Source organism: Anguilla rostrata, chromosome 6 (assembly GCF_018555375.3).
Source record: "Anguilla rostrata isolate EN2019 chromosome 6, ASM1855537v3, whole genome shotgun sequence".
Taxonomy (NCBI): Eukaryota; Metazoa; Chordata; class Actinopteri; order Anguilliformes; family Anguillidae; genus Anguilla; species Anguilla rostrata.
Genome location: NC_057938.1, coordinates 28,870,778 through 28,890,977, shown reverse-complemented (window position 1 = coordinate 28,890,977; position 20,200 = coordinate 28,870,778). Strand labels below are relative to the sequence as shown.

At 45.3% G+C, this 20,200-nt stretch overlaps 1 protein-coding gene across 2 annotated transcripts in view; it reads right to left on the bottom strand.

Moving 5' to 3' along the window:
- micu2 (mitochondrial calcium uptake 2) overlaps positions 1-12,109 on the bottom strand; it is a 132,803-nt gene extending 120,694 nt beyond the window's left edge. Inside the window, exon 1 of one of the 2 annotated variants that reach the window (XM_064341095.1) lies at positions 11,736-12,109. In XM_064341095.1, the coding sequence (XP_064197165.1) occupies positions 11,736-11,933 (198 nt within the window). In that variant the 5' untranslated portion in view covers positions 11,934-12,109. The remainder of the gene's footprint in view (positions 1-11,735) is intronic. The other variant, XM_064341094.1, reaches the window with a different exon arrangement.
- Positions 12,110-20,200: the final 8,091 nt, after the last annotated feature.

Here is a 20,200-nt window from a genome sequence, read left to right as displayed (position 1 = left end):
GAGGCTCAGCAACCATACGTCCTACAGCAACCAAATTTTGCAGGTGGGTTCCTATGGCCCCCCACTACTCAGGCACTAAAAATAACCCCCTAGTAAAGGCTTTCATGTGAAGCGGCCAGGACACATCCATGGTGACGCAACTAAGTCATCAGACAGCATGTCTTAGCACAAATTTGGCCATAAGTCATCAATATTTTACTACCTCAGACACATATTCCAATCCATTGTTCATCATGATATTCAGTAGATATGTTGGGTGAAGGCATATGATTATGAGGACAAAGCCATTTTAAAATCGCTCCATAGGGGGCGCGATGGTGCCAATGCTTGGACCCGTCCCAACGCCGCTTGCGGCTTTAATTGTGTATATATTTGTGTATATATTTATATATATATATATATATATATATATATATGTTTATATAAATATATTTGTGTGTATATATGTCTATATATATATATACATACATATATGTGTTTGTGTGTCTGTATATATAGGGGCCAGGACTTGAACTGGCAGCCCCTGTGAGTTCAAGCTGTGCCTCATTGCGAGGAGCCACAGGGACTCCGCAGTATGTAACTTTTTCTCTTTATCCTTTTGGTGTGTCATAGCAAAGTTATTTACTAGTTTATTCCTTTGTACTCTGACATTAATTTGTTCATTAATTTTAATCACAGGCCTTAATCACAGATATAACAGCAAAGTACCACAACTCGAGAAAAGAAAAAGAGAAACAACTCATCTTGAAAGTAACAGTGGGAAAAATTGTGAAAAATGTATGTTACAAGGGTTTGCAGAGAATGCCCTTCGGATTCTCAAAGAAGCGCCACAATGTTGTAATGAGTACAAATCTCCGCACTTCCCCACAGAGCACACAAATGTTTTGATTTGATGTTTTGATTAGAGCCCGACCGATATATCAGTTTGGCCGATATATCGGCCATCATTTGACTTTTTTGACGACATCGAGATCGGCAGTTATGCAGTATAATAAAAGTAAGAAGCCACACACAATTGGAGAAAAACTCATACTTCCAGCGGCGGTTGAAATGTGTGAAGTTATGCTTGGGACAGAGGCAGCTAATAAACTGAAAGCTGTACCTCCCTCAAATGACACCGTGAGGAGGAGAACTGAAGAACTCTCGGACGACATTCAGTCACAGCTACTGGATAGATTGCATTCCTGTGAGCAATTTTCTATTCAGTTGGACGAATCAACAGACATTGCCAGTGCGGCTCAGTTGATTGTTTTGGTTCGCTATCCATGGGAAGGGAACATTTTGGAGGACTTCTGCAAGGAGGTGCCTGGGAGGACAGTCTGGTCTTCGTTCTGGGTACGGTTGTGTTACAGCTACTTTAAAGGTTCTCAATGATATTACATCTGCATTAGATGTCAAACAAAACTGTGCTGCAATATTCATTGACCTTGCCAAAGCCTTCGATACGGTTATCATACCATTCTTATAAACAGCATTGGGGTCACTAATCACTCACTGGCTTGGTTTTCTCACTATCTCTCTCACCGGGTGCAATGCGTGAGGTATGAAAACCTTCTCTCTCACCCTCTCCCAGTTACCAGGGGTGTCCCCCAAGGCTCCATACTTGCTCCCACACTGTTCTCCATATACATCAATAACATCCCTCAGGCTGCTGATAACTCACTCATTCACCTATACGCTGATGACACAATTCTTTATGCTACTGGTCCATCCCCCGACACTGTACTAACCACACTCCAGGATCGCTTCCTCCAAGTCCAACAGGCTTTTACCAACCTTAAACTGTCTCTTAACACCTCCAAGACTAAGGTTATGTGGTTCTGCCGGAAGGGTGCCAAACCCCCTCCAGCCCTCAACATCATCACCAGTGAGGGAGCTACCCTGGATCAGGTCACAGTCTATAAGTACTTGGGCATCTGGCTCGACAGCACGCTGTCCTTCTCCCACCGTATAGCCTATCTAAGCTTCAGTCTAAGGTCAAGGCCAAACTCGGGTTCCTTCATAGAAATCGTTTCACTTTTACCTCTGCTGCCAAACTCACCCTCATACAAATGACTATTCTCCCCATGTTCGATTATAGTGACATAATATACAGGTCTGCATGCAAAGGTACACTTTGCAAGCTTGATACTCTTCACCATTCTGCTATCCGGTTTGCCACAAATGCCCCCTTCAAAACACACCACTGCATGCTTTACTCTCTGGTCAACTGGCCCTCCCTTCACACCCGTCGTAACATTCACTGGCTTACTCTCATTAACAAGACCCTTCTCGGTCTATCACCTCCCTACTTATGTCATCTGATGCACCCTATGTTTGTCACACACAACACCTGGTCCTGACTCCATATCCAATTAAAAATTCCCAAAACCAACACCTCCCTCGGTCTTGCATCATTTCAATCCGCTGCTGCCTGCGACTGGAATGCTCTGCAAAAAACCTAAAACTGGATAAATTTATTACCATTTCTGCCTTCAAACATACCATCTCAGACATTTTCACTGATTCCTGCAACTGTTTTTCTACCATGTAATATCCCCAAAACACACTCTGGTTTTTTTTTGTTTTTTTTCTCCCCCCATATCTCGTTTGCTGACTGTTGTTTGCTTGCCTGTGTTTTCATGTGCCTATGTTTAGTTTGTTATTACTGATGTATTTTGTGCTTTTAACATGCTTTTATCTTCTAGCCCACCTCCCCTTCCCTTAAGTGGCTTTTGTCGCTTGTCAGGCCGCCATTGTAAATAAGAATTTGTTCTTAATGACTTACCTGGTGAAATAAAGGTGAAAGAAATATTCAGACTCCTGGATGCTTTCATGACTGAAGCGAGACTGTGTGGCCGTTTATACAGATGGTGCAGTGGCCATGGCAGGCCAAAAGAGTGGGGTTATTGCGCGGATAAAGGCTGTCAACCTGAAGGTTATGGCTACGTACTGCATGCTGCATCAGCAGGCGCTCGCATCCAAAGGTATGGAACCAGACCTTCACTCTGTTTTGAACACAGTTCTGACTGCAGTTAATTCTGTGAAGTCAAGGACACTGCAGTCATGTTTGTTTGGACAACTTTGTAGGGAGATGGGTGCTGGGCATGACGCACTGCTATATCACTCTGAAGTGCGATGGTTCTCTCGTGGTAAAGTTTTGCAGCGGGTGTTTGAGCTATGCAGTGAGATGGCAGAGTTTGAGAGAGAGGACAAACCCGACATCGCAGAGTTTTTTCTGACCCGGAGTGTGAAGCCAAATTGGCCTATCTTGCCAACGTATTCAACTTGCTCAACAGCCTCAACCTCTCTATCCAAGGAGGCTATGCATCTATCCTTGAAGTCAGCAACAAAATCACCACCTTCATGAAGAAAACAGAGCAATGGAGAAGAAGGATACAAGACTGAGACACAGACATGTTCCCCCAACTGACTGAGTTTCTCCACACAAACAACGTGCCTGTGGTTATAGTGAGAGAGGTAGCCACCTCTCACCTCACTGCACTGAGCGAGCACTTCAGCTCATACTTCTTCGATGTGAACACCGATGCCTGGGACTGGGTGCGAGATCCCTTTTCCCCAACTGCAACAACAAGTGGCATTACAGGTAAGGCAGAAGAAGAGCTGTTGGACTTATCCTGTTATCACAGGATAAGGCTGCATTCACACCTGATCAGGCAATGCGGCACCTTGCTGCAGGGTTGTGCGGCGGTGTGGGCGTGTCACTACATGGCCCATTTGTGTAACATCATGTTGTGAGCTTTAACCCCCCCCCTCCATTTCCTGTCCGCTAACTCAAAAAAAAAAAAAAGGACACAAACGCAAACCAAAGGAAGCTTCTTGCTAGTGTTATTTTGCAGCGTAGACTGCCAGCCAGACGCAGACGTCGAAGCTGGGTACATGAAATAAACCAAGCGAGGACACAACTGGCAGAGTAGCCTACCATAATTTGGTCCATGAACTCCATAGTGCTAGGTACAATAAACTAACATGCAAGAAGTGCTAAATAGCAAATCTTGTATACAGCTTAATTCCGAAGTTCGGAATTGATATTTAGCTAGTAATTATTGTTTCGGTACTCGTCCCATTACCCAGTACTGTCAAATCACGGTGACAATCATAAAATCAAATCTTAGGAAATGAACCGCGTCAGTAATTCATCTGACAGTTGCTCGGTAAACAGCGGACTGCTACATGGTAATTTAAACAACTTACGTGATTGGCCACTGCAGCATGACGTCGGATTGCGTTCCGGCAAAAGTTGATTCTGGTTCAACTTTCTTGCCGCAGGCCGCTGCGTTTTTTTTCGGCACCCCATGCGGTCCCCACTGCCACAGCCTAAACGCACTACCCCCTTTCAAATGAATGGGAAGACTGCCGTTTTTGCCGCATTGCCTGATCTGGTGTGAATGCAGCCTAACGCCGGGCACCCACCGCACGCGTCGCTAAGCGTCGCGTAAACAGCAGGGCGAAGCAGCACGACGCGACGCGTAGGGTGTCTCCACTGGTTCCGTTTGTGTCGCGCAAAGGCTTGCGTAAAAGCTATATATTCCCAGTAGCTCTCGCAGTCTGCAGTGGGCTTACATCGTGTATTTCACGTTTGTTCAGGACTTTTGATTATGGGTTAAGTGAATACTTGGTGAGAGACCTTTTTCATTCTGTTAATTTGGTAATATTTCGTTACCTCGTAAATACGTGAACCATAAACCATAAACTTAAATCGCAACGTAGCCTGCATAACAATCAATCTCAAACTGTATTAATTTATTTGCTTGGTCAACAAGCGTGCCAATTTCACGAAGAATATGTAATGATCATAATAATAATAAATAATCCGTAATTAACCATTGGGAATTCCTGTGTTGTCTTGTCATTCACGTCAAAACATTTATATGATCAGATTTAGTAAAATCAGCTAATCATGAAAAAGACAGTAACAGTTTAATCTTGAAGGGATATGAACACCACAACGCCATGAACACCGGAAGCTTTGAAGTACAAGTGCGATAGGCTACGTCTTTCTGTGGTGTATTTTCAAATTTACCCCACCCCTCCGCAAAATAAGACAGCGAAACTAAGTTTGCCTTTCCCCCAGGTTCCAGTTATTTATTTATTTTTACAAAACGAAAAGGCTTGTATTTTTTTTTAGCTGCTTAAAAAATATCTGGGAGGTAACTAGGGACACACCCCCAGTAATATAAGAATGAAATATAAATCAGAGCATGTATACCTAGCATTTTAGAGCATATTTCTGTGTATAAACAGGCCAACGTGACGCGCGACAAGCCGAAAAAATAGAACAGAAGCGAAAAACTACGCTTCAGTTCGCTTGTGTCGCGCGAGCTTCGCAGCCGGTACGCGACGCGTTCGCATCTGGTGGAGACGACGTCGCCCGCTGCCGTTGTAATAACAGTACTTCAACTACGCTTCAGTTACGCGCGTAATACGCGCGTAGTGCGCTCGCGGCCGATACGCGTGCGGTGGGTGCCCGGCTTAAGTCCAACAGCTCCTCTTCTGCCTTACCAATCGACATTGAAGGCCCGATTCCAGCAGTTGCCTAATGTAGATTTTGGCCGTACCTCTCACATAAGTATCCTGAACTCACTAATGAAGCCAATGCGAATATTGCTCTCCATTCCTACCACTTACCTCTGAGTCATCATTCTCCACTTTGACTGCAATGAAGACTAAGTACGGGGCTCCTTTGCATGTGGAGAATGATCTTAGAGTCTGCCTGTCATCCATCACTCCAAGAATGGAGAAACTGTGTAGTGAGAGACTGGCTCACCCATCTCATTAATTTAGGTGAGCTCATCAAGTGAGTTATTGTGAATTGTGTGAGCTAAGAATGTGATGTAGCTTAATGCAAATATTTCACTCAAAACTTTCTGAACAGTGTTCTGTAACATTGTTATGATAACTTCTGTTAAGATTTGTTCAGAGCTTTCTGCCAATGATTTGAATAAGGAGCAATAAGTTCATTATTTTAAAGTTGAAGCACTTACTGAAAGTCAGCTTTAGACTGGTCATTTTAAATGTCTGTGTTTATTAGGACTATGCCAGTCTTGCTACTGTTCATTTTCTGAAAGCTTTTAAGATCAATTACTTGAAAAGTAGAAATGCTGTCAAGTTGAGTCCAAATGCAATTTGAATAAAATAACCCTCTGTTTAAAGTATATAAGTGGTATTAACATGATTCAAATTGAAATGTGTGTCTGTTTATCACTATGAAACAGGTCTGAAGTATTTAGGTTGAAAAGTTTTAGAATACAAATAGTTCCAATGGCATTCAAGAGTACAAATGTGGTAGTAAGCATATGCTTAATCGGTGTTACGATTATGAGGGGGTCCTTGGAAAATTTTCTAGCCCTGTAAGGGGTCCCTGGCCCCAAAAAGTTTGAGAACCCCTGGCTTAAAACACTCCTCGCTATGATGGTACCATAAACAGATTTAGCGTGATTGACGAATGTTTTTTTTTTGATGCATAGTAGGTTTGATCTAAATGCATTATTATTATTATTTTAATTATTATTAAGGGGGTGGTTTTATGGTTTTAAACATTCTGCGCTATGACATAAACAGATTGGCGAGCGTTTTTATATTTTTGTGCATGGTAGGTTTGATCTAAATTCAGTTACAGAATATAATGCTTTTTTTTTCAAAAATAGTATTTCTCGATGTAATTGTGTCGCCAAGTTAATACATGTCTACGCTAGCGGGTCAGGCACTCTTCACGGTAAGAAGAAATTTTAGGATAGCACTTCCGATATTGCTTGTGTCGAAAGTACTGCGATGGAAACAATGATAGATTTACCCAGGAGCCACATCTGTTCAAAATGTAAACAAGTAACGGTGAACCTACACTATTCACACTATTTAATGTCGTGTTTAATATTCATTGTCCTGTGTGAATAAAAATCATTTTTGCAGTAACCTAGATCTGAAAGATGTTAGTCAGCTGCCCAGCTACGCTGTCTAATGTCTAGCTAGTGAGTAACAACCAACCACAAAAACATTGTCCGGCTAATTAGCCAGCTAATGCCTTCGAAGTTATATCAGGTTAGCTAGCTAGGTGGCTGGTAGAAACGAACAACTAGCAACTAATACATGAGGAATAATTTTTTTTTTCTTAAGTTGCCTAGCTAGACATTAGACAGGCTAGCTAGGCAACTTGTTAACATTTTTCAGGGCTAGGTTACTGCAAAAATTATTTTTATACAGACTGGACCCTGATAACTAATAGTAACGGCGATAACTACATAGCAGAGCCACCGACAATTTCAGAGACTTTTCTCCACGCTGCGTTCCTCTTATCAGTGTCTCTCTAGGAGATTTTATTAAGTTGGGAAACCCGATACGGCAATACGAGTTAGGTCCTCCATTGTGGAATGTGGAAATAAAATTAGAAAAAAATAGGGACAATTTCCTTGACGGATCATTAGATCAAATCAGATTGGTTACCGCGACGCGGCGAGGGGGTCAAAGTTGAACTTTGGCCTGTTGAATCGTGGCCTCTTGCGCCGGCAATCCCAACATGCCTTGCAGGGTCTGGCCGCCACCTCTCATTCAAAATGAATGGAGGCAGCGGGGCCGCGTATAGTGTGGCTATGTCCAATTGTTTATTTGTTCGATGCTTTAATTGCAGAGTACATTGAGACAACTGCATAAATTTCAATAAAAACTGGAAAAATTGAGGTGTTAGTTAGTTCCACATTCTATCGTTCCACAATGGAGGACCTAACTCGTAATTTCCGTATCGGGTTTCCCAACTTAATAAAATCTTCTACAGAGACATTTACAAGAGGAACGCAGCGTGGAGAAAAGTCCCTGAAATTGTCGGTGGCTCTGCAACATAGGCTAGTTATCGTCGTTAGCTACTATCACTGTCCAGTTTGAATAAAAATCATTTTTGCAGTAACCTAGCTCTGAAAAATGTTAATAAGCTGCCTGGCTAGGCTGTCTAATGTCTAGCTATAGCGAGTAACAACAAACAAAAAATCTTCCTAATGTATTAGTTGCAAGTTGTTCGTTTCTACCAGCCACCTAGCTAGCTGACCAGATGTAACTCTGAAGGCATTAGCTGGCTAATTAGCCAGACAATGTTTGTGTTGTTGGTTGTTACTAACTAGCTAGACATTAGACAGCCTAGCTCGGCAGCTGACTAGCATCTTTCAGATCTAGGTTACTGCAAAAATGATTTTTATTCACACAGGACAATGAATATGAAACAACATTAAACCCGGTCAACATTTAACGAACACAACGGTCTGTCAAAAATAAGTGACGCCCACAAACAGCCGATTGTGGGGACGCACCGCGGCGCCAGGCGGATTCACCGTGACGGTGAAGCCACACTATACGCGGCCCCGCCGCCTCCATTCATTTTGAATGAGGGGTGGCGGCCAGACCCCGCAAGGCATTTTGGGATTGCCGGCAGCGCGGCGGGAGCAGAGACTGTAAAAAATATGGACAAAGCTACTGTGACGTCACCCATTGCCTCTCCGTTGTTCTGTAAAACACGTTTTGAAGCTCAATGGCGGGCGCGGCCATGTTCTCGATTTGGAGCCAAAACCATAGAGTTAAGCGGTCTTGTGATTTTTACAATGTGATTGACAGTCCGGTGCGGAAAAGCCCATCAACCTGAACGAACTTGAGGCTAGCTGACTGTCTGCCGTTGTTTTGAAATATATTATCACATGTTTACGGAGTTTAATTTCCATCCGTGACTGTACTGTGTCATGTAATCACGTTATATGTATGGCATTAATAATACAATTATGTTCAGTTATCTTCAATTTATGTTTCTCAGCAAAACGAATATGCTTAGCTAGCGTATCAGCTTGCCAGTGAGCTAGGTAGGCTATCCGTGGTTAGCTCACGCATTAGCAATATGAACCACAGGGGAAGAACATCGACCACACTGATGATGGTCAATCAATCAGAGATGTGTAGGCTACTGGTGATTTGACTAGGCTAATTTTCGTATAACTGTCTGGTAGACCTGCTGTTAACCGAGCAAGTTATCGTCGTAGGTTTTCGCCACAGACAGTTAATGAGCCAGTAACTGCTACTAGCTACTCCATCGTCGTTTGTGGTGTTCACTAGCTGGGTGACGCTAGCTGACCGGTCGTTCGCAAGTCACTTTCTACCGAATAAAAATTAACACTGTCAGCGGTGTTTAACAAATCTACCAAGTATTTTAATAACTGATCTACAGGCGTGTAAATATGACAACGCACTTTGCACCTGTTGCATAAAGACAAAAATAATGTACATTGAATTTCTAATTCATATTATTTTCTTGCTAGCTTCTAGCTTTGTCACATTCGTGCAGCCTAGCCCAGGTAGACATTTACGTAATGTACACGACTGACAAGCCGTCAAACACGTTTGACAGATGGAATATTTTCCGGTTAGGGTTAGCTAGCTAGTCAAATGGTTTGGTAGCCGAAGTTGCGAACTGTTTTAGCATAGGCTACTAGACTACTACATATAGCAAATAAGCGTTAGCTGATTACGCTTTCTGCCAACGAATTATTTGGTTAAGTGGGCTAAAGGAAATAGTAAAAATGACTCGGCTACCGCAAAACTTCAGAGGAGGATTATTTTATGGTCGTCTAGTGCAGCTGTAAATAGCACACGCTATAATGAAGCCACTACAAAATGGGATGCCTGCATTTTCTGACTTCGCACAGGTGGACCGTGGTCGGAGCCGCAATGTCAAGGCCAAGAGACGCCACCTCCCACCCCAGTGACCACAGATTGTAGCCCTTACTGTAGCTCAGTCCTCCGCAGTAATCCGGAAGTGACGCAAGCTGTACCTCATTGGTCCAGAACAAATATTGGCACTGTGCCCAAATGACGCAATAAATCATGAAATCGACCCATGGACAGTCATAAGACGAATAAAATACACCTATTATGACTATTTGTTATTGTGAGAAAAAATTATTGACTTTGTATTTTGATCACATTTGTACCGTAGACTTACATGGAAACCGGATATGAAAACACCTATACTGGAGCCATCCGTAGTGGCGCTAGTGAGCAACCAGGAACTACAACACCAGGAAATGAGCTTCAAAAACGAAGTCTGGTTTTGGCCGCTTGGGCGGGAGGCGGCGAGGCTGCAGTGGAGATGCCAAAAATTCAACTTTGACCCCCTCGCCGCGCCGCGGTAACCAATCTGATTTGATCTAATGATCCGTCAAGTAAATTGTCCCTATTTTTTTCTAATTTTAGTTCCACATTCTATCGTTCCACAATGGAGGACCTAACTTGTAATTTCCGTATCGGGCTTCCCAACTTAATAAAATCTCCTACAGAGACACTGATAAGAGGAAATAGTGTGGAGAAAAGTCTCTGAAATTGTCGGTGGCTCTGCAATGTAGTTATCGCCGTTAGCTACTATCACTGTCCAGTCTGAATAAAAATCATTTTTGCAGTAATCTAGCTCTGAAAATGTTAATAAGCTGCCTAGCTAGGCTAACTAATGTGTAGCTATAGTGAGTAACAACAAACAATAACAAACAAAAAAAATCTTCCTAATGTATTAGTTGCTAGTTGTTCGTTTCTACCAGCCACCTAGCTAGCTAATCAGATACAACTTTGAAGGAATTAGCTGGCTAATTCGCCAGACAATGTTTTTGTTGTTGGTTGTTACTCACTAGCTAGACATTAAACAGCCTATCTAGGCAGCTGACTAACATCTTTCAGATCTAGGTTCCTGCAAAATGATTTTTATTCAGACAGGAGAATGAATATGAAACACGATATTAAACGCGGTCAACATTTAACGAACACAACTGTCTGTCAAAAATAGGTGACACGCCCACAAACAGCCGACTGTGGGGACGCGGCGCGGCGACAGGCGGCCGTCGCAGCGTATAGTGTGGCTTCAGCCTGAGGCATTCTTCACCATTATGTCTCGGTCCGGAAATTTTTTATGACAACGTCACAATGAATGGAATGCATTGTGCCACAGAATGCTATCGCGGCCCAAGATCGGAGAAACATCGCTCTCGACCGGAGGCCGACGTCTAAACGACGTCTTACCGATATGCTAACTATCTGAATACAATGTAGCCTAGTGCAAATGTATATCGGCCGTCAGCCAAATGAGTCTGTGCTGTTGGGATGTGACAGGTGTAAGATATAAAGTATTAAATAATAATAAAGTATTATGTGTTCTAGTGTAGTCACCTAATCTCTCTGAAATGCAGGATGGCCTTCCTTAAAAGCAACATTTTCCTGGTGGAGGACTGCCAGACCCCGATTAACTTACATCCCTGATTATAAGTATCGTTTTCAACAACTTCGTAGCTACCGATACTTAACTATAGCTAGGCCCAATTTCACATCCAGACAAATTAAAGAAACTTCTCCATGGTGGCATTGCGTTTTCTAAATGTAAAGACGGAACGACACGTTTTCCCGTTTTTAAAGTTGTAGGACAGGTAGTCTAGCACGTGCAATCTTCGTTTTAATAGTGTAGTTTTAAAAGATAACACGTTTGTTTGATGCAGACCAGACGGATTTGCATGTTTTCCCAACATGGCTAGAACTAACATTAAAAATGTAGCTAACAAGCTCTAGCTAATAATAGAATGTTCTTGGGTAGCCGAGTTACAGTAGTCGTAATACATCAACCAAAGGAAAGTTAAACAACAGACAACTTGTAGTTAGCAACGTAAAATGTTATAAGATATATCACTAGAAGCTCCTCAACATGAATTCGTCTTGGTTGGGCTACATACCGTGGTTTCTTCTTCAATGGCATGAACACTGTCGGGAGTACGGATCAACCATGTTCCGTAGTGCTGATGCGCTATGGTGCCACCAAATAGGAAAGACCCAAAAACGCCACGACGAAGTGTTCGACGAGATAATACCGCACTGTAGAAAAATCGGTGGACATGTCTTAAGGCTACCGTGGCTCTTCCCCAGAAAGACATGATTTTTTTCCCCTTCTTCTTCTGGTTTTATGGCAGTTTGTAAACAACGTTTTTACCGCCGCCGACTGAAAATGACTGTGAATCGGAATTCCATTAGCCGCCCCATAGAGCGTATATAGGAACCAGGAACTGGAGCGGGTAGGAGCTGCCGCAACAAATTCTTATTCTTCTGAGGTTTAATGGCGGTTTTTACACCGGCTTTTGGTGCATGACCGCCACCAACTGGACTGGAGTGTGGAGCAGTAGATTTGGCAGGGAAAAAAACGAAATTATTTTAACTAAACCAGTTTTTTTTTAAAGCTGATTTGTTTCATGACTTTCCTGGACAACGACTTGCTGTGTTGTCCATTCCTCGATGATATAAATAAACTGTTTGCTTCTTTACTGTCTGCATTACGTTGAAATAATGGGTTCTACCGATTCTGGTTCATTACAGTGTAATGTAGCTGTAGCTGTAGCTTTCACTGTCAGATGTTTACCTATTTTATACAATGAGCCCTGTATGGCCAAAAGCACGTTATAATGGTTTATATTTTCCGATTCCCATTCCAGCACCAACGTGTTTCTCTATTCTGGACAAGTGTCTACCTGTTTCATCATTGTCCAAGTGTTCCTGCCAGATTTTGTGCGTATGGGATTTGATATAAACCTTGGCCTCAGCTTTACGAAGTAAAATGTGTAAGTCGATGCTTTGGAGTCTTAAGGTCTGTTTGGCCAGAATATTGACTTCTTCATTTCCCTCTATACCAACATAAGCAGGTACCCAGAGAAAATGAATTCTTGTGCCATTCATTTTTAACCTATTGGGATGGCAGGTATGCCATCCATCCAAGATACACCTTGGTGGGGCATACCCCATTCCTATACAGCACCGGAAGTTTGTTTACATACACCTAGGCTAAAGACATTCAAACTAAAATTTTCACAACTCCACACATTTCATGTTACCATACATTTCCTGAGTAAATTCAATTAGGGTATCTACTTTGTTTCCATAAGAGGTCATTTCAAAATGATAGCTAAGAGACATATTTATTTCAGCTTTTATGTATGATCAGATTTTCAGTGGGTCAAAAATTTACATACACTTTGTTAGTATTTGGTGGCATTGCCTTTTAATTGCTTAACTTGAATCAAACGCTTGGGGTAGCCTTCCACAAGCTTCTCACAATACTTCACCAGAATTTTTGCCCATTCCTCTTGAAGGAACTGGTGTAACTCAGTCAGGTTTGTGGGCCTCCTTGCTCAGACACATTATTTCAGTTCAGTCCACAAATTTTCTATGGGATTCAGGTCAGGGCTTTGTGATGGCCACTCCAGTACTTTCACTTTGTTGTCTTTAAACAATTTTGGAGTTATTTTTGGCTACATACATCCATACATACATAGTATAAATACATACAAATATTTTATTATTTAAATATTTAGGCCTATGAAATAAAGATAGAATCTTACAAACCTATCCAGACATATTTGCCCCAATAATGTATCATAGGCTTGATATTCAAATGAAGTTTTGCCAAATAAGTACAATAGAAGTTTATTTAAATTCCACAAAAAGACCAGAAAGACTATGGACTAATTTATGGTGCATGGTTCGCATCTGGAGGGCACACTTCGCTGCTCGGCTAGCAGTAACTTCGAAGGAAAACAAACGGTGGCTGTACCACTACTAATTTAAATTTTCACGCAAGTCCGAGTTTTCGTTCTATTGTTGTCATTTTGCGATTAGCCTATATGGAATTGACGATGAGAAAGTAATCAAACAGCAAATTGTTTACAACGCATGTTTTCTGCTGTTGTTTCCAGTTAGCCTATATTGGAAATGTGAATGCATTCTGTCGCTTCGGATGTCAAGACATGAAAGCGAATGTTCGCATAAAAACATAATGAATGTGTTTGAGAGGATATATAAAACAGTTACAATCTGACTATTGGCCTGTTATATCCTATTTGTTGCATAACGGTCCAAGTTCAACTACCAAGGACAGTTTTGCTTGACAGCGGTAAAATATGCCCAAACTGTCACGGTTGAGGAGGGTGGGACGCAATTGCGGACCGAGGGGATCTAAAAGTTAACCCTGAGGGATAACCACCAAATCGCTGAGCGATAGAAAGGGAAGGGGAAAAACCAAATAATAAAGAGCGAAGTAATCGCTCTCTCCACTCACTGAAACTTCTGTCAGCGGGCTCAGAAAACTAAAAGAAATTAAACACCGCCGCAGCGTAGCTGCCCAAAAAGAAAACCCCCACTAGAAAAAACAGAGTGGGGTCACTTCCAAAAGAAGAAGGATATTCGCAGCCCGGCGGGTAGAAAACAAAAAGAAAACTAAGAGACGAGGGCAAAATGTCCTCCACAGCGCAGAGAGATAACCAACTCGAGAAGAAACTAAACGGTGATCAAATCAGGCAGATAGGATCAACACGGTAACTTCTGCCGATTCTCACACCCCTACACACTAAGAGTCTGACAAACAATGAGTCTGCGCTGAACCCCAGAAATCAGGGGCTACATATAGGCCTCCTACACCTGACCCTCATCAGGGATAATTAGCTCAGACACATACCTGTGAGGTGCTATCACCTCACCATAGAACTCATACACCTGCCCCTCGTCAGGGTCAATTAACCCACAGAAATCAGAGAGAGAGGTGCCACCACCTCACAGGACCCCCTCCCTTAAGGGACGGCACCCGACGTTCCTGCATGCCCGCGGGGAGGCGCCGACGGAACTCCTGGATAAGCTCTGGGTCCAAGATGTCCCTAGCTGGGACCCAGGTGCGTTCCTCCGGCCCGTATCCCTCCCAGTCCACAAGGTACTGCACCCCACGTCCCACGCGACGACTGTTCAGGATGCGCCGAACAGTGTAGACTGGTTGACCGCCGACCAACCTAGGGGGAGGCGGAGGCCTGTCAGCTGGTGCCAGCGTGCTGGAGAGGACTGGTTTGAGGCGCGAGACATGGAACGTGGGGTGAATCCTCATGGACCGGGGAAGCAGGAGACGGACCGTGACCGGATTAATTCTCCGAATAATCTTGAAGGGACCGATGTAGCGCGGCGCTAATTTGCGGGACTCAACCCGCAAGGGGAGGTCACGCGTGGAGAGCCACACCCTCTGGCCGACCCGATAGGACGGAGCCGGACATCGACGTCGGTCAGCATAACACTTCTGTCGCGCTGTCGCACGCTGAAGAGATGCCCGAACCCGCCTCCAGGTGGCGCGACACCGCTGGATGAAACGCGCGGCCGAGGGCACCTCCGTATCTTTCTCCTGTTCTGGGAACAATGGCGGCTGATATCCGTACTGGCACTCAAAAGGAGAGAGACCGGTCGAAGCGTTCAGCAGGGTGTTGTACGCGTACTCTGCCCAGATAAGTTGACTGCTCCAGGTAGTCGGGTTTGAAGAGACCAAACACCGAAGCGTCCTCTCCAGCGTCTGATTGGTGCGCTCAGTCTGACCGTTGGTCTCAGGATGGAACCCTGACGACAGACTGGCCGAAGAGTCCACTAGAGAGCAAAATGCCTTCCAGAAGCGAGAAGAGAACTGTGGACCACGGTCAGACACGATGTCTTGGGGTAGACCGTGGAGGCGAAAGACATGCTGGACAATAAGCTGGGCGGTCTCTCGGGCCGAGGGAAGCTTAGGGAGGGGAACGAAGTGAGCCGCTTTTGAGAATCGATCCACTATAACCATGATGGCGGTGGAACCATCTGACAGGGGTAACCCGGTGATAAAGTCCAGGGCTACATGTGACCAGGGGCGATGAGGGATAGGCAGAGGCCGGAGGAGACCTGCAGGGGGACGTTGCGATGTCTTGTTCCGGGCACAAACAGTGCAAGCGGCCACGAACTCCCGCACGTCCCCCTCCATCCGGGGCCACCAGAACCTCCTCTTAAGAAAGTCCAGAGTGCGGTGGACCCCCGGATGGTTTGTAAGGCGGGACGAGTGACCCCACTGAAGAACCTGCGAGCGCACTCTATTAGGGACGAACCAACGGCCTGGAGGCCCCCTCCCGGGTCAGGCTCCTGCTGCTGGGCCTCCCGAACCACTGCCTCGACCCCCCAGGTAAGTGGGGCGAGGATTCGGGTGACTGGTATAATGGGCTCCAGAGATCTGTCCCTGTCCGAACGGTCAAACTGACGGGAAAGTGTGTCTGGCTTCAGATTCTTCGAACCTGGACGGTAGGATAGGTTGAAGTTGAACCTATTGAAAAAGAGGGCCCACCGAGCTTGGCGAGGGTTTCAGGCGTTTGGCCTCCTGGATGTAAGTCAGATTTTTGTGGTCCGTCCAGACCACAAATGGATGCTCAGCACCCTCCAGCCAGTGGCGCCACTCTTCCAAGGCCAACTTCACCGCCAGGAGCTCCTTGTTACCAACGTCATAATTCCTCTCGGCGGGCAGGAGACGCCGTGAGAAGAACGCGCAGGGGTGAAGTTTCTGGTCCTGGGGACACCGTTGGGATAACACCGCCCCAACCCCTACGTCAGAAGCATCGACCTCAATGACGAAGGGCAAAAGGGGTCCGGGTGAATGAGGACGGGCGCGGTAGTGAACCTCCGTTTCAGCTCCATGAAGGCCTTTTCAGCCTGCGGGGACCAACTGAACTGGGGGGAGGTACCCTTAGTCAAGGCTGAGAGTGGGGCAGCGACAGAGCTGAACCCCCTAATGAAGCGCCGGTAAAAAGTTGCGAAGCCCAGAAACCGCTGCACCTGTTTGATGGAGTCAGGCCGAGGCCACTCCAGTACTGCCTTGACCTTGCTGGGGTCCATCTGCACACTGCCCTGTGACACGATGTACCCCAAAAAGCTGACTGTGGAGGCATGGAACACGCATTTCTCTGCCTTGACATAGAGTTTGTGTTCTAACAACCTGTGCAGTACTAATTTGACGTGGGATACATGCTCCTGATAGGTTTTTGAAAAAATCAGGATGTCATCCAGGTACACGTAAACAAATAATTCCAGCATGTCCCTGAGCGCGTCATTTACTAACGCCTGAAAGACCGAAGGAGAGTTCGAAAGGTCGAAAGGCATGACCAGATATTCATAGTGCCCCCTAGGGGTGTTGAATGCCGTCTTCCACTCATCCCCCTCACGTATACGTACCAAGTTGTAGGCATTTCTGAGGTCCAACTTGGTAAAGATGAATGCCCCCTGCAGGCGCTCAAACGCCGTGGCCATGAGGGGGAGGGGGTAGCGGTTTTTTACCGTGATTTTATTAAGTCCTCTATAGTCGATGCAGGGTCTAAGTCCCCCGTCTTTCTTCCCCACAAAGAAAAATCCAGCCCCCGCTGGGGACGTAGAGGGCCGAATGAAACCAATCGCTAGAGCCTCATCAATATAACTCTTCATAGCGGCTGTTTCAGGTATCGACAAAGAAAACAAACGGCCCCTAGGGGGTGTAGTGCCCGGGAGAAGATCGATGGCACAATCGTAGGGCCTATGGGGAGGTAGGACGGAGGCCTTCTGTTTACTAAATACTTCCCTAAGTTCAGTATACTCCACAGGGACCCCGATGAGAGCGGGAGAACCCGCAGACCCGATAGAGATAGTACCAGAAGGGGCAGGGGACTCGAAAGACACAGGAGTCGAGATCCTGTGGGGTTCAGAAGGGAAGGAGCCTCCAGGAGCAGGAGAGACAAGAGGGGCCTCCAAACGAGGACTGGGGAACTCGAGAGAGGAAGAGCTCATAGTAGCAGGGAACTTGAGGGACAACGGACTGAGTTGAACTGAGTCTGGTTCAACACAACGCGACGCGCACTTGGGACCCCAACTCAGCACCGACCCCGAACTCCAATTAATATGAGGATTGTGCTTAGAGAGCCATGGGTGTCCCAGGATGAGTGGTAACTCAGGTGAATCAATAATGAAGAACTGCATCTTCTCAAAGTGGGTGTCGATGCGAGTTTTAATGTGGCCCGTGATTTTTTCAACCCTCCCTAAACCCAACGGTCGACCATCCAATGCCGTGATGTTAAGTGGATATGGGAGGGGAGATATAGGCATGCTAAGGTTTTTGGCCAGGGTCACATCAATAAAACAGCCAGCCGCCCCTGAATCTAAAAACGCAGGGAGGTTGTATTTGATATTACTCCATGATAACTCCACTGGTAGAAAGGTGCGGTTATTGGCTGCCGTGGGGGGATTATTCAGACCCGTCAGAGCTTCCCCCTGCTCTGACGAGTCTACTCTTTTCCCTGAATTCCTTTCCTTTTTATTTCAGGACACCTCCGAATGTAATGACCCGCTTTCCCACAAAACAAACAGGACCCACTGCTCATTCGTCTGTCTCTCTCTACCTGAGAGAGCCGCGTGCGCCCTAGTTGCATGGGTTCATCATGGTCCAGGGACATGCTAAATGATTTGGGTGTTCTCTGAGGGATGGTAAACCCCCGCCCCGAAATGGATCGGGAGTGAGTGCTCTCTCTCTCTCTCTGTTGCGTTCACGGATCCGGTTATCAATCCGAATGGCTAATGAAATCAATTCCTCGAGTGTGTCAGGAATGTCGCGGGTGGCTAATTCGTCTTAAATTTTTTCTGACAAGGCATGCATAAAAATTGCCGTCAGGGCTTCCCTGTTCCAACCTGATTCAGCAGCTAAAGTGCGGAATTGAATCGAGAAGTCAGCTACGCTGGTTGAGCCCTGTTGTAACCCAATAAGTCGTTTAGCTGCCTCCTGGCCGCGTATGTCATGGTCAAAACTCTACTCATTTCAGCCACAAAAGGGTGGAGTCCAAACAGATAGGGGTTTGCTTCTCCCACACAGCTGTAGCCCATGAGAGAGCCCTATCTGAGAGAAGTGATATTATGTATGCTACCCGGGCTCGTTCTGTGCAAAACATGGAGGGTTGCAATTCAAACACCAAGCTGCATTGGGTGATAAACCCTTTACATTTTCCTGGATGCCCGTCATACCGACCAGGTGTCGGCATTTTGGGTTCACGGTGTGTGATTTGCCCATGGGGCGGGGCTGGAGGTGCTTGTTGGACCGCAACGGGTGGAGCTGGCTTCTGTAAATGGGCCAGTATTTCTTTTAACATGTTGGCATGAGAATTCTGTTGTTCAGTAATGGTATGAAGGATCTGCTCATGGGAGCCTAACATGACTCCCTGTGCGGCGATTGCCTGTCCATGCGCCACTAGTTGGTAATCAAGCGCAGAAGGGTCTGCTGCGTCCGGTTTGGGCAGACTCATTCTGTCACGGTTGAGGAGGGTGGGACGCAATTGCGGACCGAGGGGATCTAAAAGTTAACCCTGAGGGATAACCACCAAATCGCTGAGCGATAGAAAGGGAAGGGGAAAAACCAAATAATAAAGCGAAGTAATCGCTCTCTCCACTCACTGAAACTTCTGTCAGCGGGCTCAGAAAACTAAAAGAAATTAAACACCGCCGCAGCGTAGCTGCCCAAAAAGAAAACCCCCACTAGAAAAAACAGAGTGGGGTCACTTCCAAAAGAAGAAGGATATTCGCAGCCCGGCGGGTAGAAAACAAAAAGAAAACTAAGAGACGAGGGCAAAATGTCCTCCACAGCGCAGAGAGATAACCAACTCGAGAAGAAACTAAACGGTGATCAAATCAGGCAGATAGGATCAACACGGTAACTTCTGCCGATTCTCACACCCCTACACACTAAGAGTCTGACAAACAATGAGTCTGCGCTGAACCCCAGAAATCAGGGGCTACATATAGGCCTCCTACACCTGACCCTCATCAGGGATAATTAGCTCAGACACATACCTGTGAGGTGCTATCACCTCACCATAGAACTCATACACCTGCCCCTCGTCAGGGTCAATTAACCCACAGAAATCAGAGAGAGAGGTGCCACCACCTCACACAAACGGCTGCAGAAGAATATTTCAATTCCATGTGATTAAATCGATAAAAATCAATAAATACAAAAGTAACCATATATAGTCATTGTTGGTAACCCGTTGTATATAAGTGGAATAAACCCCTCCGGGCTGTCCCGGTTATTAGAAAATAATGTAGGCTACTTCGGTGGTAGTATGGGGTTACAGAAGAAATCATATGACAGATGGACCGACAACAACGTCGCTTTTTCATACGTCAGTGGGCTAATTTGCCTAATCTTCGCGGTACTTTAGACCCCGGTGGAAACGCAGACAACCATTGGCTGAAGGAACCTTTTAGTTCCTGGTAAAGCAGTTCCTGGGACTGAAAGTTCCGGGTAATTTTGGTGGAAACGCGGCTTTTGTTTCAGGTAACAAACTCATGATAAGCGATAGCTAATAGCTAGCTGACC